Source organism: Loxodonta africana, chromosome 2, assembly GCF_030014295.1.
Source record: "Loxodonta africana isolate mLoxAfr1 chromosome 2, mLoxAfr1.hap2, whole genome shotgun sequence".
NCBI classification, from domain to species: domain Eukaryota; kingdom Metazoa; phylum Chordata; class Mammalia; order Proboscidea; family Elephantidae; genus Loxodonta; species Loxodonta africana.
This window is the reverse complement of record NC_087343.1, coordinates 4,510,978-4,529,346: the sequence shown is the minus strand read 5'-3', so window position 1 is coordinate 4,529,346 and position 18,369 is coordinate 4,510,978. Positions and strand designations below refer to the sequence as shown.

At 48.6% G+C, this 18,369-nt stretch overlaps 1 protein-coding gene across 1 annotated transcript in view; it reads left to right on the top strand.

Annotated features, from left to right (window-relative positions):
- The window catches only part of ADCY2 (adenylate cyclase 2), a 515,387-nt gene that overhangs the window by 141,951 nt on the left and 355,067 nt on the right, over window positions 1-18,369 (top strand). The window contains exon 3 of the mRNA XM_010588063.2: window positions 13,446-13,607. Within this exon, the coding sequence (XP_010586365.2) occupies window positions 13,446-13,607 (162 nt within the window). The remainder of the gene's footprint in view (window positions 1-13,445; window positions 13,608-18,369) is intronic.

Sequence of the window (18,369 nt, the reverse complement as noted above, 5' to 3'; positions counted from 1 at the left end):
ACATACTCAGCATTTCTCAAGCTGAAAGAACTGAAGAAAAGCTTTAAGCCTCGAGTCGCAATAATGAAGGATTCTGTGGGGAAAATATTAAATGACGTAGGAAGCATTAAAGAAAATGGAAGGAATACACAAAGTCACTGTACCAAAAAGAATTGGTCAAAGTTCAGCCACTTCAGGTGGAAGCGTAAAATCAGAAACTGAACGGTACTGAAGGATAAGTCCAAGCTGCGCTGAAGGCATTGGTGAAAACCAAGGCTCCTGGAATTGGGGGACTACCGATTGAGATGTTTCAACAAACGGATTCAGTGCTGGAAGTGCTCACTCTTCTGTGCCAAGAAATTTGGAAGAGAGCTACCTGGCCAACCAACTGGAAGAGATCCAGATTTATGCCTATTCCCAAGAAAGGTGATCCAACTGAATGTGGAAATTATCCAATGATATCATTAGTATCACATGCCGGTAATATTTTGCTGAAGATCATTCAAAAGTGGCTGTTTTGAATATTGACAAGGAACTGCCAGAAATTCAAGCTGGATTCAGAAGAGGACATGGAACCAGGGATATCCTTGCTGATGTCAGATGGATCCTGACAGATGTCAGAGAATACCAGAAAGATGTTTACCTGTGTTTTATTGACTATGCTAAGGCATTCGACTGTGTGGATCATAACAAACTATGAATAACTTTGTGAAGAACAGAAATTCTGGAACACTTAATTATGTCCATGAGGAATGTGTTGATAGATCAAGAGGCAGTCGTTCGAACAGAACAAGGGGATACTGAGTGGTTTAAAGTCAGGAAAGGTGTGCGTCAGGGTCGTAGTCTTTCCCCACACCTATTTAATCTGTATGCTGAACAAATAATCCGAGAAGCTGGACTATATGAAGAAGAACAGGGCATCAAGACTGGAGGAAGACTCATTAATAACCTGCGATACACAGATGACACAACCTTGCTTGCTGAAAGTGAAGAGGACTTGAAGCACTTACTGATGACGATCAAAGATCACAGCCTTCAGTATGGATTACACCTCAACATAAACAAAAATCCTCACAGCTGGACCAATAAACGATATTATGATAAATGGGGAAAAGATTGAAGTTGTCAAGGATTTCATTTTACTTGGATCCACAATCAACACCCATGGAAGCAGCAGTCAAGAAATTAAAAGATGCATTGCATAAGGCAAAGCTGCTGCAAAAAAACCTCTTTAAAGTGTTGAAAAGCAGAGATGTCACCTTAAAGACTAAGGTGCCCCTGACCCAAGCCGCAGTATTTTCGATTGCATCACATGCAAGTGAAAGCTGGACAATGAATAAGGAGGATTGAAGAAGAACTGACACCTTTCAGTTGTGGTGTTGGCGAAGAATATTGGATGTACCACGGACTGCCAAAAGAAGGAACAAATCTGTGTTGGAAGAAGTGCAACCAGAACGCTCCTTAGAAGCACGGACGTCGAGACTGAGGCTATGTCTCACATACTTTGGACATATTATCAGGAGAGATGAGTCCCTGGAGAAGGACACCATGCTTGGTAAAGTAGAGGGCCAGTGAAAAAGCGGAAGACTTTGAATGAGATGGATTGACACAGCGGCTGCAACAATGGGCTCAAGCATAACAATGACTGTGAGGATGGCACAGGACTGGGCAGTGTTTCGTTCTGTTGTACATGGGGTTGCTATGACTCAGAACCGACTCGATGCACCTAACAGCAACACAACAACAAACTTTAAATAACCTTGACATTCTGGACTTTTAATTTGAATCCCTGACTTGGGGATGGAGCACAAGGCATGTTATGGATTGAATTGTGACCCCCAAAACTATGTGCTCGAATCCTAACCTATACCTGTGAATGTAATACTGTTTGGAAATAAAGTTTTCTTTGTTAAATTGATTGGGTCATACCTGAGTAGAGTGGGTTCTAAACCTAATCACTTCTGAGTTATAAAAAGAGCAGATTAGACACAGAGACACAAACTGGAGAAGACAGATGCCATATGAGGATCGTCTACAAGGCAAGGAACTAAGAGCACTGCCTGTCTTCCAGGAACAAAATGAGCTTCTTTGGGCAAACCAGGTTCCTTCAGGGGAAAGCAGTGACAAAATTCCACTCAACTCTTGCCTTCTGACCTCTTCAGAAGAGACCTTCTTTGGAAGCATTTGTGTTGTGGGAAGGCAGAGCAAGCATAGTTCCTGTCAGTTGATGTGCTGTGAGAAGGGGGAGTTGAGTGGGGATGGGAAGGGGTCCATCTGCTCCTTGCGGGTAAGCTCTGAGACTCTGAAGGCAGAGTCGGAGCCCAGGGCATTTCTGTTGTTTTAAGCCATCCAGTTTGTGGTAAGTTGTTCTGGCAGCCTGAGGAGCTAATAAAGATAAACACTCTGGCTCTCTGTTGTGAACATGGGGAGAAGAGGAAGTGAGAGAATATTCCTTCACAGTGGGAAGGTGATGAGCCAGCACAGCGCAGCGAAGATAGGGTGAAGCAGAGAGAAGGACTCCATGAGCTGGAGCCCTCAGGCGAGAAGACCTTGTTCATGGTTGTACATGTGAAGGAGAGAGAACTGGCAAAGGGCATGCTCCAGGGCCTGCACCTGGGGTGTTTGGACCGTCACAGGCAGAAGGGCATGATCCTTCAAGAGGAAAACGTAAAGGAGTAGTTATGAGCTGGTTTGAAACTTGCTCAGCTTGAGGTGGGTGCAGGAGATCTGTGGGAAGGTGTTCTTATGTTTTGAAAAAGGCAAATGCAGGACTGGAGTTAAGAGAAACACAAAATCGGGGTTTTCTTGGGACTTCTGCTGCCATTTCAGGTATTTGTGTTAGTCAGGAGTTTCTATGCAGCAGGGCAGTGGTGGGTCCAGGGCTTCTCTCTCTTCAGACTCTGGAAGGAAGTACCTCCACCAGGAATCTCAGTCACAGAAATGTCCCCACAGTAACATGGAAACCCCATGTCTGATCCGTCTTTGGGAGCTTCTTACCCACACAGTGTCTCCATGTGCCAAATCCATTTTGATTTTACATATGGTCATTTTTGAAGTATTGGAAAGAGACTGAAAAGTTTAGCACCCTCTGCGAGTAATAAAAAGTGAAGACACTTCTCTTGTGGAACTTGAACCCGTGCTTGACTTTCTTCCTCTCTGTGCAGCTGGGGGACGCTGCCCAGCCTCCTGAAGGCTGCTACGGGTATCACGAACGAACCGCCCTGCACTTTGCTCAACTGACCTTAAAAATTCACCTTGTCTGAAAATGAATATTTAACAAGAGCCGCTGTGTTCAGGACCCGTCCCTGGAGAAGGACATCATGATGGGTAAAGTACAGGGTCAACGAAAGAGAGGAAGACCCTCAACGAGGTGGACTGACACAGTGGCTGCGACAGTGGGCTCAAGCCTAACAGCGATTGTGAGGATGGTGCAGGGCTGGGAGTGTTTCGTTCACTTGTACCTAGGGTCGCTGTGAGCTGGAACCAACTCCAGGGCACCTAACAACAGCAACAAAAACTGTGTTCGGAAAGCCGAAGGTGTACTCCCCGTTTGGTTATTCTGTTTTAAAGCTCAAATGTTTACAGAACCTGGGCATATTAATTGAGACAATGTTAGAAATGTAAAGTTGCCCCAAACGAAGCTTTTCGAAAGTTATAATAATTTCAGAGAAATGCTACAGGCTTTGCATTAGAAGAAGAAGAAGACAGAGTTGTAAAGGAGATGGTTTCTTTCGTAATTGATTGTTCAAATCTGATACTTGATAACATTCATTCAGTACCTCTTCCGGAGTAAAAGTTTTGTGTAAATGTTATATTTAGAAATAATAATATCTTAAGATTTTTTTTTTTTTTTTTTGTAAATTGGGTCGATATCGTGGACCCCAAAGTATGTTTAATTTTCTGAGAAGGCGCGAGCCAGCAACAATTGTTTTTCTCCTTCCTGAAAGAAACCTCTCCTGTAACTCAGTGGCTCTCAGCTGGGGGCGGTTTTGGCCCCTACAGACGATTTGGTGACAGCTGGAGACATTTTTAGCTGTCACAAATGTGGGGGTCCTACTGACATTCAGTGGGTGGACACCAGCCATGCTGCTAAATATCTTACAATGCCCAGACTGCCCACAACAAGGAATTATTCAGCCCAAAATGTCAGTAGGGCCGAGCCTGAGAAACCCAGCTTAGCAGGATCTGTGCTGCTGCTCAGCCTCTAACACCCAGCTTCAGCTCCTTGTTCTCCAGTATTTTCTCTGATTCATGAATTTCCTAAACGCTCATTGTAGATTGTTATTTACCTTTTGGAAACCCCAGTGGCATAGTGGTTAAGTGCTACAGCTGCTAATCAAGAGGTCGGCAGTTCGAATCCACCAGGTGCTCCTTGGAAACTCTATGGGGCAGTTCTGCTCTGTCCTAAAGGGTCGCTATGAGTCGGATTCGACTTGACGGCAGTGGGTTTGGTTTTTATCCTTTAACAACCTGCGATATGCACAACCTTGCTTGTTAAAAGTGAAGAGGAGTTGAAGCACTTACGGATGAAGATGAAAGACCACAGCCTTCAGTATCGATTACACCTCGACGTAAAGAAAACAAAAATCCTCACAACTGGACCAATAAGCCACATCATGATAGATGGGGAAAAGATTGAAGTTGTCAAGGATTTCATTTTACTTGAATCCGCAGTCAACGCCCATGGAAACGGCAGTCAAGAGACCAAAGATGCATTCATTGCATTGGGCAAATCTGCTGCTAAAGCCCTCTTTAAAGTGTTGAAAAGCAAAGAAGTAACCTTGAAGACTAAGGTGCACCTGACCCAAGCCATGGTGTTTTCAATTGCCTCGTGGGCATGTGAAAGCTGGACAATGAATAAGAAAGATCAAAGAAGAATCAATGCCTTTGAATTATGGTGTTGGGGAAGAATATTGAATATACCATGGACTGTCAAAAGAATGAACAAGTCTATCTTGGAAGAAGTACAATTAAACTGTTCTTTAGAAGCAAGGATAGCGAGACTGTCTCACATACTTTGGACATATTATCAGAAGGGGTTAGTCCCTGGAGAAGGACACGATGCTTAGTAGAGGGTCAGCAAAAAAGAGGAAGACACTCAACGAGATGGACTGACGCAGTGGCTGCAACGATGGGCTCAAATGTAACAATGATTGTGAGGATGGTTCAGGACCTGGCAGTTGTTCTGTTGTACACAGGGTCACTATGAGTCGGAACTGACTTGAAGGCACCTAACAACAACAGCATCCTGTAACACACAGCAGCTGAAACAATGGGCTCAAACTTAGCAACAATTGTGAGGACGACGCAGGGCCGGGCAGTGTTGCATTCTGTTGTACACAGGGTCAGTATGAGTCAGAACCAGCTCGACTTGAGGACATTTGTAACAACATCCTATAAACAGGAACCCTGGTGGCACAATGGTTAAGTGCCACCTGCTAACCAAAAGGTCAGCAGTTTGAACCCACCAGCCGCTCCACAGGAAAAAGACCTGACAACCTGCTTCCATAAAGATTTAAAAAAAAGAAAGAAAGAAAAATCCCATGGCCATGGAATCAATTCCAACTCATAGTGGCCCTACAGGACAGAGTAGAGCCGCCCCATAGTGTTTTCAAGGCTATAAACCTTTACGAAAGCAGACTGCCACATCTTTCTCCTGCAGTGCGGCTGAGGGTTTCAAACTGCCGACCTTTCGGTTAGCAGCCAAATGCTTAACCACTGTGCCGTCATTACAGCCTTGGAAACCCTATACGTCAGTTCTGCTCTGTCCTGTAGGGTCACTGTGAGTTGGAATCAACCCGTCTGCAGTGGGTTTGGTTTTTTGGTTTCATGCTGTAAACACAAACTAAAGGGTATGTATGTTCAGGAGGGAGTATGAGCCTGTCTTTGAAATAGGAGCCGTTTTGAAGTGAACTGTTAGAGAGACCCTGTTTAGAAAAAAGACCAGACTTAATGGTCTGAGACTAAGAGGGACCCCGGAGGTCATGGTCCCCAGACCTTCTGTTGGCCCAAGACTGGAACCATTCCCAAAGCCAACTCTTCAGACAGAGATTGGACTGGACTATCAAACAGAAAATGATGCTGGTGAGGAGTGAGCTTCTTGGCTGAAGTAGACACAGGAGACTTTTGGGGCAGCTCTTTTTTTTCCTGTCTGGAGGGAGATGAGAAGGCAGAGGGGGACAGGAGCTGGTTGAACGGACACAGGAAATACAGGGCGCAAAGGAGTGTGCTGTCTCATTAGGGGGAGAGCAGCTGGGAGTACACAGCAAGTATGAGAGACTGACTTGTAAACTTTCACTTAAAGCACAATAAATAAATAAATAAAAAGAGAGAGACCCCGTTTACTGGGGGAATTCAGGACCTCGGGCCCCAGGCCAGGCTCTTCCCTAGGTTGTTTCCTCAGCAGTAAGAGCGTGCGCGCTGTCATTCTGGCTCTCGAGTGGAAGAAACGGCTAGTGTGCACTTGTGTCTTGTTAGGACTTGTTTTTAAAGTTTTGGTCTCTCTTAATTACTGAGATTTGTATCTAACAGAGGAGGGAAATGCTGTAAAACGTTCATAAGCACAGGTGGTAACCTGAGACTCCTGGATTCAAATTTGAGCTCCGACGGTGATGAGGGTGGGATGTCGGGCAAGCCTCCCGTCTCTGGGGCCCAGAGCTCCCTTTTCTGTAACGGGGGTGGACCTCCTCGATCTCAGGGAGTCATGGCAGAGATGAAGTGAGGCTGCAGGTGGAAGCTCGGAAGGGACGTGCACACGAAACACCCAGTAAATGCTAGAGCTCGCTGTTGCTGTTGTTGTTGGGTGCCTTTGAGTCAGCTCCCACTCATGGCGACCTTATGTACGAGAGCGGGAAACGTTGCCTGGTCCTGTGCCATCCCCACAATCATTGATATATTTGAGCCTATTCTTTCAGCCACCCGATCAGTCCACGTCATTGAGGCTGTACTTCCTCCAAGACTGATTTGTTTGTTCTTCTGGCAGTCCCTGGGATATTCAGTAGTCTTCTTTGCCAACACCACAATTCAAATGTGTCAATTCTCCTTTGATCTTTTTTTTCATTGTCCAGCTTTCATTGCATTTTGCTTTAGGGATACCCACCCTATTCATCAAAGTGACATCTTTGCTTTTGAACACTTTAAAGAGGTCTTTTGCAGTAAATTTACCCAATGCTGTACATCACTTGGAAACCTGGTGGTGTAGCGGTTAAGTGCTACGGCTGCTAACCAAAAGCTCAGCAGTTCAAATCCACCAGGTGCTTCTTGGAAACCCTATGGGGCAGTTCTACTCTGTCCTATAGGGTCGCTATGAATCAGAATCAACTCAACAGCAGCGAGTTATACATCTTTTGGAGCCCTGGTAGTGCAATGGTTAAGAGCTTGGCTGCTAACCAAAAGGTCGACAGTTCAAATTCACCAACTGCTCCTTGGAAACCCTATGGGGCAGTTCTCCTCTGTCCTATAGAGTCCCTATGAGTCGGAATCGACTCGACGGCAGTGATTCTTTTTTTTTGGATACTCTTGATTTCTTTTTATTTTAAATTGCACTGTAGGTGAAGGTTGACAGAGCAAATTAGTTTCTCATTTTATTGTTTTGTGACATTGGTTGCCAACCCGCCATGTGCCAACACTCTCCCCTTCTCAACCTTGGGTTCCCCATTTCCATTTGTCCAGCTTTCCCACACATCCTTTGATTTCTTTTTATTGTTTTTTCCAGTCTCCAAATAACATGTATCGGACAGTATGATCCTTCGGTTTCTTGACTGCAGCTTCCATGGGTGTTGATTGTGGGTCCAAGTCAAATGAAATCCTGGACAACTGCAATACTGCTGGTTGTTAGAGGTTTTAAACTCTAGGGTTTAGACTCTGAGAGCTCATCCTGCATACCTTCCTGTGGAACGCGCGAGCAGAGAGGCTCCCCGCCTGCCTGTGCGGATCAGCACCTGCTCCTTAAAGGGTTCCTGTTTCTTCTGAGCCACACTCAGTCCACCCGACTGTCAGCCTGTCACCCTGTGGTGGCCTGCGTGTTGCTGGGACGTTGGAAGCTGTGCCGCTGGTATTTCAGATACCAGCAGGCTCACCCGTGGTGGACACATTTCGACGGAGCTTGTAGACTGAGACGTGAGTCAGAGCCGACTGCCCAGCAGCTAATGGCACCGCTTTGCCTCTCCGCGTGTAAACTCTCTGTATGGACAAGCGTCTGCCTTCGTTTCGCCTTTCATATGTGGAATGGCACGAGTGATGTGAACGTCCCGCTAATTGCTAATGCTTTGATGAAAAAGTCTTCAAAGTCATTTATTTTTAAAGAAGTAAAAGTGTTTATATATATTCACCAGGAAAAAAAATAACCATTGTGGTAGGTGGTGCAAGAAGTTTGCTCTCAGCTACTCACCTAAACGCCATCAGTTCGAACCTATCCAGCTGCCTTAGAAGAAAGCCCTGGGGATCTGCTTCTGTCAAGGTTACCACCGAGAAACCTGACGGAGCAGCCCTGTTCTGTGACACATGGGGTCGCCATGGCAAGGCAAGGGACTCAGTAGCTGCAGATTTGGTTTTGGTTTTAATCTGTTGGCCCACTTTTTTTTTTTTTTTGGCTCGAGGACCCTTATAGATACAGGCTGAATTAGGAGGGTGTAGGGGCGTGGAACAGGGGGCTGACACTGGCTGCTGGCTCCCTGAAGAGGACCCCTGGTGGCTTTCGTGTTTACAGTGGGCCTCTCCTTGCGGGTTATCACCAGGCAGCTGGATTCACCTCCACAACTGTCTCACTGGACCAGGAAGGTGCCCTCTGAGGACCCGGGCTGTAACTCTCGGGTGGCAGGCGTGACCTCTGAGGACCTGACTGTAACTCTTGGGTGGCAGGCGTGACCTCCGAGGACCTGATTGTAACTCTTGGGTGGCAGGCGTGCCCTCCGAGGACCCGGACTGTAACTCTTGGGTGGCAGGCATGACCTCTGAGGACCCGGACTGTAACTCTTGGGTGGCAGGCATGACCTCTGAGGACCCGGGCTGTAACTCTTGGGTGGCAGGCATGACCTCTGAGGACCCTGACTGTAACTCTCGGGTGGCAGGCGTGACCTCTGAGGATCTGGACTGTAACTCTCGGTGGCAGGCATGACCTCTGAGGACCCTGACTGTAACTCTTGGGTGGCAGGCATGCCCTCCGAGAACCCTGACTGTAACTCTTGGATGGCAGGCGTGCCCTCCGAGGACCTGACTGTAACTCTTGGGTGGCAGGCGTGCCCTCTGAGGACCCTGACTGTAACTCTTGGGTGGCAGGCATGCCCTCTGAGGACCCTGACTGTAACTCTTGGATGGCAGGCGTGCCCTCCGAGGACCTGACTGTAACTCTTGGGTGGCAGGAGTGCTCTCTGAGGACCCTGACTGTAACTCTCGGGTGGCAGGCGTGACCTCCGAGGATCCTGACTGTAACTCTTGGATGGCAGGCGTGCCCTCCGAGGACCTGACTGTAGCTCTTGGGTGGCAGGCGTGCCCTCTGAGGACCTGGACTGTAACTCTCGGGTGGCAGGCGTGACCTCTGAGGACCCTGACTGTAACTCTTGGGTGGCAGGCATGCCCTCTGGGGACCCTGACTGTAACTCTTGGGTGGCAGGTGTGCCCTCTGAGGACCCTGACTGTAACTCTTGGATGGCAGGCGTGCCCTCCGAGGACCCGGACTGTAACTCGTGGGTGGCAGGCATGACCTCTGAGGACCCGGACTGTAACTCTCGGGTGGCAGGCATGACCTCTGAGGACCCTGACTGTAACTCTTGGGTGGCAGGTGTGACCTCTGAGGACCTGGACTGTAACTCTCGGGTGGCAGGCATGACCTCTGAGGACCCGGGCTGTAACTCTCGGGTGGCAGGCATGACCTCTGAGGACCCTGACTGTAACTCTCGGGTGGCAGGCGTGCCCTCTGAGGACCTGGACTGTAACTCTCGGGTGGCAGGCATGACCTCTGAGGACCCTGACTGTAACTCTTGGGTGGCAGGTGTGACCTCTGAGGACCTGGACTGTAACTCTCGGGTGGCAGGCATGACCTCTGAGGACCCTGACTGTAACTCTCGGGTGGCAGGTGTGACCTCTGAGGACCTGGACTGTAACTCTCGGTGGCAGGCATGACCTCTGAGGACCCTGACTGTAACTCTCGGGTGGCAGGCGTGACCTCTGAGGACCTGGACTGTAACTCTCGGGTGGCAGGCGTGCCCTCTGAGGACCTGGACTGTAACTCTCGGGTGGCAGGCATGACCTCTGAGGACCCTGACTATAACTCTCGGGTGGCAGGTGTGACCTCTGAGGACCCTGACTGTAACTCTCGGTGGCAGGCATGACCTCTGAGGACCCTGACTGTAACTCTCGGGTGGCAGGTGTGACCTCTGAAGACCTGGACTGTAACTCTTGGGTGGCAGGCATGACCTCTGAGGACCCGGACTGTAACTCTCGGGTGGCAGGTGTGCCCTCTGAGGACCTGGACTGTAACTCTCGGGTGGCAGGCATGACCTCTGAGGACCCTGACTGTAACTCTCGGGTGGCAGGTGTGACCTCTGAGGACCTGGACTGTAACTCTCGGTGGCAGGCATGACCTCTGAGGACCCTGACTGTAACTCTTGGGTGGCAGGCGTGACCTCTGAGGACCTGGACTGTAACTCTCGGGTGGCAGGCGTGCCCTCTGAGGATCTGGACTGTAACTCTCGGTGGCAGGCATGACCTCTGAGGACCCTGACTGTAACTCTCGGGTGGCAGGCGTGCCCTCTGAGGACCTGGACTGTAACTCTCGGGTGGCAGGCGTGACCTCTGAGGACCCTGATTGTAACTCTCGGGTGGCAGGCGTGCCCTCTGAGCACCTGGACTGTAACTCTCGGGTGGCAGGCATGACCTCTGAGGACCCGGACTGTAACTCTCGGGTGGCAGGCATGACCTCTGAGGACCCTGACTGTAACTCTCGGGTGGCAGGCGTGCCCTCTGAGGACCTGGACTGTAACTCTCGGGTGGCAGGCATGACCTCTGAGGACCCTGACTGTAACTCTCGGGTGGCAGGCGTGCCCTCTGAGGACCCAGACTGTAACTCTCGGGTGGCAGGCGTGCCCTCTGAGGACCCAGACTGTAACTCTCGGGTGGCAGGCGTGCCCTCTGAGGACCCAGACTGTAACTCTCGGGAGGCAGGCGTGACCTCTGAGGAGCCAGACTGTAACTCTCGGGTGGCAGGCATGACCTCTGAGGACCCGGACTGTAACTCTCGGGTGGCAGGTGTGACCTCTGGGGACCTGGACTGTAACTCTCGGGTGGCAGGCGTGACCTCTGAGGACCCTGACTGTAACTCTTGGGTGGCAGGCGTGCCCTCTGAGGACCCGGACTGTAACTCTTGGGTGGCAGGCGTGCCCTCTGAGGACCCTGACTGTAACTCTTGGGTGGCAGGCGTGCCCTCTGAGGACCCGGACTGTAACTCTTGGGTGGCAGGCATGACTGACCTCCCTGGAATGGAGCCCTTGGGATGAGTTGTGCCCTCCCACCCGCTACCCCCAGGACCCTGCTCCTTGTCAGAGACCTGCACGCATGTTTGGATGTGCGAATGGGTGGGGTTCCGGTGGAGGGCCCTGAGGGAAATGCAGGGGAGCAATTTGGGGTCAAGCTGGACTGCTAGGCATGTACGCGGATCTTTCATGGGCTCCTTTTTTCTGAGACAGTTTATAATCCCAGTCCATAAGACACCTCCCTTGAATAGTGAGTCCCCCTAAAGGTTGGCAGCTTGAACCCACTCACTGGCACCACAGAAGAACTGGTGATCTGCTCCCATGAAGATTACAGCCAAGAAAATGCTACGGGGCAGTTCTGATCTGTCTCATAGGATCCCCTGAGTTGAAATGGACTCAACGGTTTTGTTTTTTTCTTGAATAATGGAATATGGATAAACAAAAAACTAAAGCCATTGAGTTGATTCCGACTCATAGCAACCGTACAGGACAGAGTAGAACTGCCCCATGGGGTTTCCAAGGGGCAGCTGGTGGATTCAAACTGCTGAACTTTTTGTGGTTAGCTCTTAACCACTGCACCACCAGGGCTCTGAAATGGGGAGGAATGGCGACTTTAGATTTAGATTTTAATACACAGGCAGTTCCTGCGACGACGCAGGGTGGGAAACGAGCTGGCGTCCTCCCCGGCTGGCCCCTCCTGAAGCCCACTGGGATCTGCTCACCCGTAGTAGCCTCCTCACGCCCTCTCGTCTGCCTGGCTAAGGAACTGCTGCTTTAACGGCCTGCTCCCCTTCTCGTGCTGTGCCGAACGTTTGTCCTTGTTCCCGCTCCTAACTGCCACCAACTCAGCCCCCGACTTGTGGTGACCCCACACGCAGTGGAGAAAATGTTGCTCTGTCTTGCACCATCCCTGTGATCGGTTGTGGATCGAACCGTTGTGATCCACATGGATTTCACTGGCTAATTTTCAGAAGCAGATCACCAGGCTTTTCTTCCTAGTCTGTCTTACTCTGGAAGCACCACTGAAACCTGTCTAGCCATCAGTGGGTGCGTTTAAGGTAACACCGGCCAGGCATTGAAAGTGGGGCAAGGAACTTCCTTTGGTTTCCCTTTTTTTGGGGGGGGATGAACAGTTGTGGGATGATGTCCCCCAAATGCTCTTTTTCCTGTTTCCCTGCCCTCAGTCCTTGCCTTTCCTTGATTCCTCGCCGTTTAGCCTTTTATGATCTTCTTCTCTGCTGCTTATTTTGTCACACAGGCAGTCTGCTTTCTTACCTCCTCAGCCGTTTCCTTTTCCACTCCAAGTCCTTCCTGAAGCTGTGTTATTACATATTCGTGCTCTTAGCATCAGCTCTCACCAGCCCTTTGGACGACACCCGTCTCCCCTCCCTGGGTCTCCCAATACAATGTGATCAATAACTCAAAGGATCCACAGTACGTGTTTGTAAGTACGGGTACACAACTCTGGCCTTACAGGATCAGCTTTGCATTCATACCCACGAAGTGCTCAAAACCAAACCAGTCACCGCCAAGTCATTTCCAACTTGTAGCAACTCCATGTGCGCAGGGTAGAACTGTGCTGCACAGGGATTTTATTACTATGACGCTTCAGAAGTAGATCCCCAGGCCTTCCTTCCAAGGCAGCTCTGAGGTGGTCACATGACCAATCTTTCAGTCAGTAGCCAAGTGGTTAACCGTTTGCACCACCAGGACACCGTGAGGTGCTCAGATTAACCTAAATGTTTACAGTGTTCGGGAAACCGTAACTGCAAATCTCAAGTTGTTGAAGAAGAACGATTTTTTGGCATCACAGTGGTTAATCCTTTATGGTTGCCCAGTGATTGGCTTGATTGCGCTGTCTTCTGTTGTCAATACCGTTTCCTAGGTGGGCACCGTTAGGGTTGCTTTATGCAGCCATCAGTGGGGAGGAACGAGGGAACCCTGGGGTATCAGCCCTCTTGGTGACCCACCCTGTCCTTGTTCCTCATCTGTCTGCAGGTGTCCTTCTTCCTCTTCATCATTTTTGTGGTGTACACCATGCTGCCCTTCAACATGCGAGATGCCATCATCGCCAGCGTCCTCACCTCCGCCTCGCACACCATCGTGCTCAGCGTCTGCCTGTCTGCGACGCCGGGGACCAGGGAGCACTTGGTCTGGCAGGTGGGTGTCCCTTCCGTCAGCCCCCATGACTTGTGCTTCCCGTGGGGGCGGAGGGGGTGGTGTGGTGCCACTCACCTGGTGAGGCCGTGCGGTGTTGTGTGGTGCCTGGAAGCTGCTCACTTCTTGCTCTTGGGGCCTGACTCTGAGGACCAGTCGTGGTGGCCTGCTCCACCCCACCCCCTCAGCGGGATCCATGGTGACTCAGTATTTAGGAAGGTGGAAACAGATGTTAGCAGGAACATGGGACATGGCAGCTCGTTTGCTGATGGCTGAATGGTGCTATGATTTTGATGGTTAAAATCTGTCCTCATTAAAATTAATTTAGTGCTCTTATTTTTAGAGTGAAATAATGTGTACAATTAAATCCCTAATTCTCCTGCATCTCTCCCTCCTTTGTATGCTAAACCTACTCTTCACAGAGGACCACAGATTTCTTCACTCTTAAAGCCTTTGGCTCATCCATGGGCATTAAAAAAATAGTTCTTTAAAATGCTATTGCAGCAGATTTAGCTCTGAGGATAAATGCCATTTGGAAGAAGCCATTCTGTTGAATTAGTTAAAAGCATTTAAAAAGCTATTTGATTTCCTGTCATGTACATCAGTAAACGTCACGGTCAGTGGTTTGGAGTTATTCCTAACGGTCTCTTTTTTTACCTGTAGAAAGTAATTTTTCTCTACTGGAGTAAAATGTAACTCGTGCAATCTTAGTATAAAATGTAGGTGTTGGGGGTGAGCCTGGGAGAATTCCAGTGAGGAACAGAGAGGGATTTACGCCTGGATCATCTGGCCCAGTGGGTCTGAGAGACCCGGCTGAGAGTCCGTTGATATGGAACCAGGTGTTTCCCCCTGGGTCTGTAGTCACCTCTCTTAGTTTGAAAGCTTTCTAGGATCGCTTTCTCAGTATTGGTCTCAGGGTGCTCACAATACAGCTTCCAGTGGGATTTCCTTGAAAGACCTGCCCTCATTCAGCATCCTTGTCAATACCTGGCAGGTGCCTCTGAGCACACAGTGAACCCAGTTTTCACCTCCTCTGTCTGGGATTCCCTAAGGAGCATGCACCCCAGGAAGTGAGGGCAGTCATTGCTCCTCGGGGTTCTCTTTGATTGAGCAGAGTACACACACACCCGTGATCTGCAGCCCCTGAGGCACACACGGAGGCCACGCAGTGACTCATCAAATGAGAGAAGGAAGGCGGATGTTTGAATAAAAGGAAAATCAATCTAGCTCCACCTGGGAAGAAGTGAGAGAATGCCCCCACTTTCTGTCTCCTTTTTCTGCATTTTGGAGCCTCCCCTGAGGTGATTTATGGGGCATTTCTCCTTTCTCCCATAAATTCCATGCTTCCTTTTTCCCTGTGAGTTGGGCAGGAAAGCTCAGCCTGAGGGGGTGACCATACAGGTGAGGGTGGTGGGTAGGTCTCCACGATCAGCATGGGAGTATAATCTGCTCAACTCATTTACACCAGGAAGGTAACAGGAGTGTGGGGAGAAGAATGTAGCTTGCCCCTAAGTAAGGGTGGCCTTGCACCTTGGTTCCTGAGAAATAGCCCTTGGATCACTGGGGGTGCCTTAGTCTGGGGCTCCAGGCCACACCTGAGGATTTGTGCTGACCAGTGGTGACTGGCCAGACCAGCAAAACTCAGCTGGGGATCGATATCACCTAGCCTCGGGGGGCCTGATTCAGCCTGTCATGCAGCACTGGCCGGTCACAGCCCAGAACACTGAGGCTCAGAGGGCTTCCTGGTCCTCTGAGAGGGAGGCTGGTAGGCCGTCTTTTAGACGTAGGTGCTCCACATTGGAGACCTTCTCAGACCTCGCCCCTGTGTCCACCTTGTGATACCCCGATGTCTATCTTTTTGCCGTAATAAATCTGTAATCACAAGTACAGTGCTTTCTGTGAGTTCTGAAGTCATTCAACAAATTATCAAACCAAAGGAGAAGGGGGAGGGAACAGCAGGTGAACATGAGAGAACCCAGGAGAGGCCTCCCAGCTTGCAGCTGGCATCCTGAACGAGTAGTGGGAAAACCCCAAATCTGTGGCCAGCCAGTCAGAAGTTTGGGGTGTCGTGTGGACTCCAGAGCTTGTCAGTCAGAAGGACAGTGTCCTTTCAGCTTGTAAGCTCTGACTTCGCTTGGGGTGGCTGGAGGCAGAGAGGGGGTGTCAGAGATGCTGGACAAGTCGTCAAGTGGAAGTTAGATTAATGTTTGTATTTTGGGGGTCGATTTCTGTTGATTCTTCCCACAAAGGCTGTCAAGTCCTCCTCGCAGCGTAACCAGGACTTCAGATTTCACGGCCCCCAGTCCCTTCATAATCTTGGTTTACCTGGAACACGACCCCTGAACATTTCGTATGTGCCTCTTCTGGCCCTTCGTAAATAAATAATGCAGCTGCTTGTGTCCAAGTAGGAGAAGAAAATACCTGGAAAGTGAGGCTTATGAGACCTGCCTGTAAGGATCAAATGCAGTTAAAAAAAAAAGAGAGTAAGCACTTTGCCAAGAACCTGGTGTATTCTAGGTCAGCCAGTACTGAATCGCGTTTAGTTTTATTTTTGCTTTTTTTAAAGCACTTCCTTTTTCTCGCATTCGTGGAAAAGTTTGGGGGAAAATGTAACCTTATGTTTTTATTTACTTAATTTCCAAAACCAACAATGGAAAATACTTATCAGTGGACAGCCATGGATAGAATAATTGTGGAATAGCACGGTAAATAAAAATTCTTTATCTTAGAGCATTTCGTGTTAGGATAGCATTAAAAGGAACAAAGGAGCATCAGGTCAGTCTTCTGTCCCTTCGGAAATAATTTCACAGTGATTCAAAGGGCTGGGAAAGGGAAAAGATGCTGACAAATATAAAGCGGAAGGTTGGTAGGTGAATGTCAAAGAAAGGAAGAAAAGAGCTTGTTGAAGTATCTTTGGCCGCTGCTGGAAATACAACCTAAAATAGCACCGACTTGCGATACAGAAAAAACACTCATTGAATCCCTCTTGTCTACAGTATACGTAAATTCCAATCTACAGATTAGGTGGTGAGTGGCTGTGGTGTAATTGTGCACAGCAAAGCTATTCGAAATAAAAGGCTGGTCTGATTTATAGAAAGAGGCTGCCCATAGCAAAGATGAGTGTCAGCCTCCCTTCTAAAACATCAAAGAAAGATCGCATTTCATTTAGCCTAGACCCATGTTAGGAATTTTTCGCTCATTTTATTTCTTGCAAAATTGTCAGTCCATTATAGAGTGCAGAACTTGTCTGCTCACCTAAACACTGACTCCGTGGAAACCTGCTTCCCTTCCATGCTGCCTAACGAGTTGACTGTTCTTGGGAACCGCGTTTTACTAGCACCTGCCTCGAAGTAGAATTCATGCTCAGGCGAGGGTATATACTCCACCTCAGAAAAGCTTCTTAGTAACTGAAAATTACAGATGGCATTGCCAATTACACTGTCAGTATTTTATTGGGAGCTATACCTGATACGTTTTTAAATCTTATTTTGAGATGATCACACACCTATAAAAAAAACTGCAAATGCAATACTGAGAATTACTTTTTCCTAAACTATTTAAGGATAAGTTGTCGGTCTGTTGCCCAAAAAACCAAAAAACCAAAAAAAAAACGTTGCTGTCGAGTTGATTCTGACTGGTAGTGACCCTATAGGACAGAGTAGAACTGCCCCATAGGGTTTCCAAGGAGGGACTGGTGGATTCAAACTGCCAACCTTTTGGTTAGCAGATGTAGCTCTTAACAACCACCATGCCACCAGGGTTTCCAGTCTGATGCCTGTCACCCCTGGATGCTTTAACCGTTCTGCTGCGTAGCTATGATTATTGTTGTTGTTGTTAGCAGCCAGTGAATTGGCTCTGACTCATGGTGACCCCATGTACAGTGGAATCAGACTACACGGTTTTCATTCGCCAATATTTGGAAGTAGATCACCAAGCCTTCATCCCTAGTCAGTCTGTCTGGGAGCTCTGCTGAAACTTGTTCGGCATTAGAGCAACACGCAAGCCTCCACTGACAGACAGGTGGCCTGAGGTGCATTGACCAGGAATCGAACCCAGGTGTCCCACACGGAAGGCGAGAATTCTGCCACTGAACCATCAGTGTCCCCAAAGGGAAACCAGAGTCAGGAAAACAAGTTGAAAACGCCCACCTGATGCTGTGGAAGCTGCCTCCTGCTTGGGGCTGGGAAGCGACAGTTATGTAGCAATTAGCTGAGATCTGGAAGCGGGTCAGGAATCGCGCCTCCAGCCCGGAGAGGGGTCTGTGGGCCAGAACCCTTGTCCAGCCTGAAGCCTATGCACACAGGAAAACACTTATTTCATCTCAAACATACGTCTCGCCTTTATTTTCCAGCCTCTTTCATAGGTCAGTGTCACCGTAGGCATGAAATTGAACCAAGCTCAAGGAATTTTTCAAATGTTCCCGTTTATATCATGAGTGCATTTTGTATTTGAAACATACTTGTTCTTCCTGCATTTTTATTTCCCTGGTATTCATTGCACGTTTTGAATTTTCATTTCATATATCTTTCATTTGCCCTTGAGAGAGGGGGGAATTTAAATGTAGATTTACTCAAGCGAGCCAGCTCTGTGAGAATCCGTATTTATTAATGAGAATAAGCTAAAGAGTGCTTATTGGTTTTCTGACAGGATTACTCATATTTCAGGGAAATTTTAAAGGATTCCTTAACATGATGGACTCTTTAATATGTTTTAATTCTGATACAATTTGAAAAATTCTCCATGCACCTAAAATAGACTGTATGGT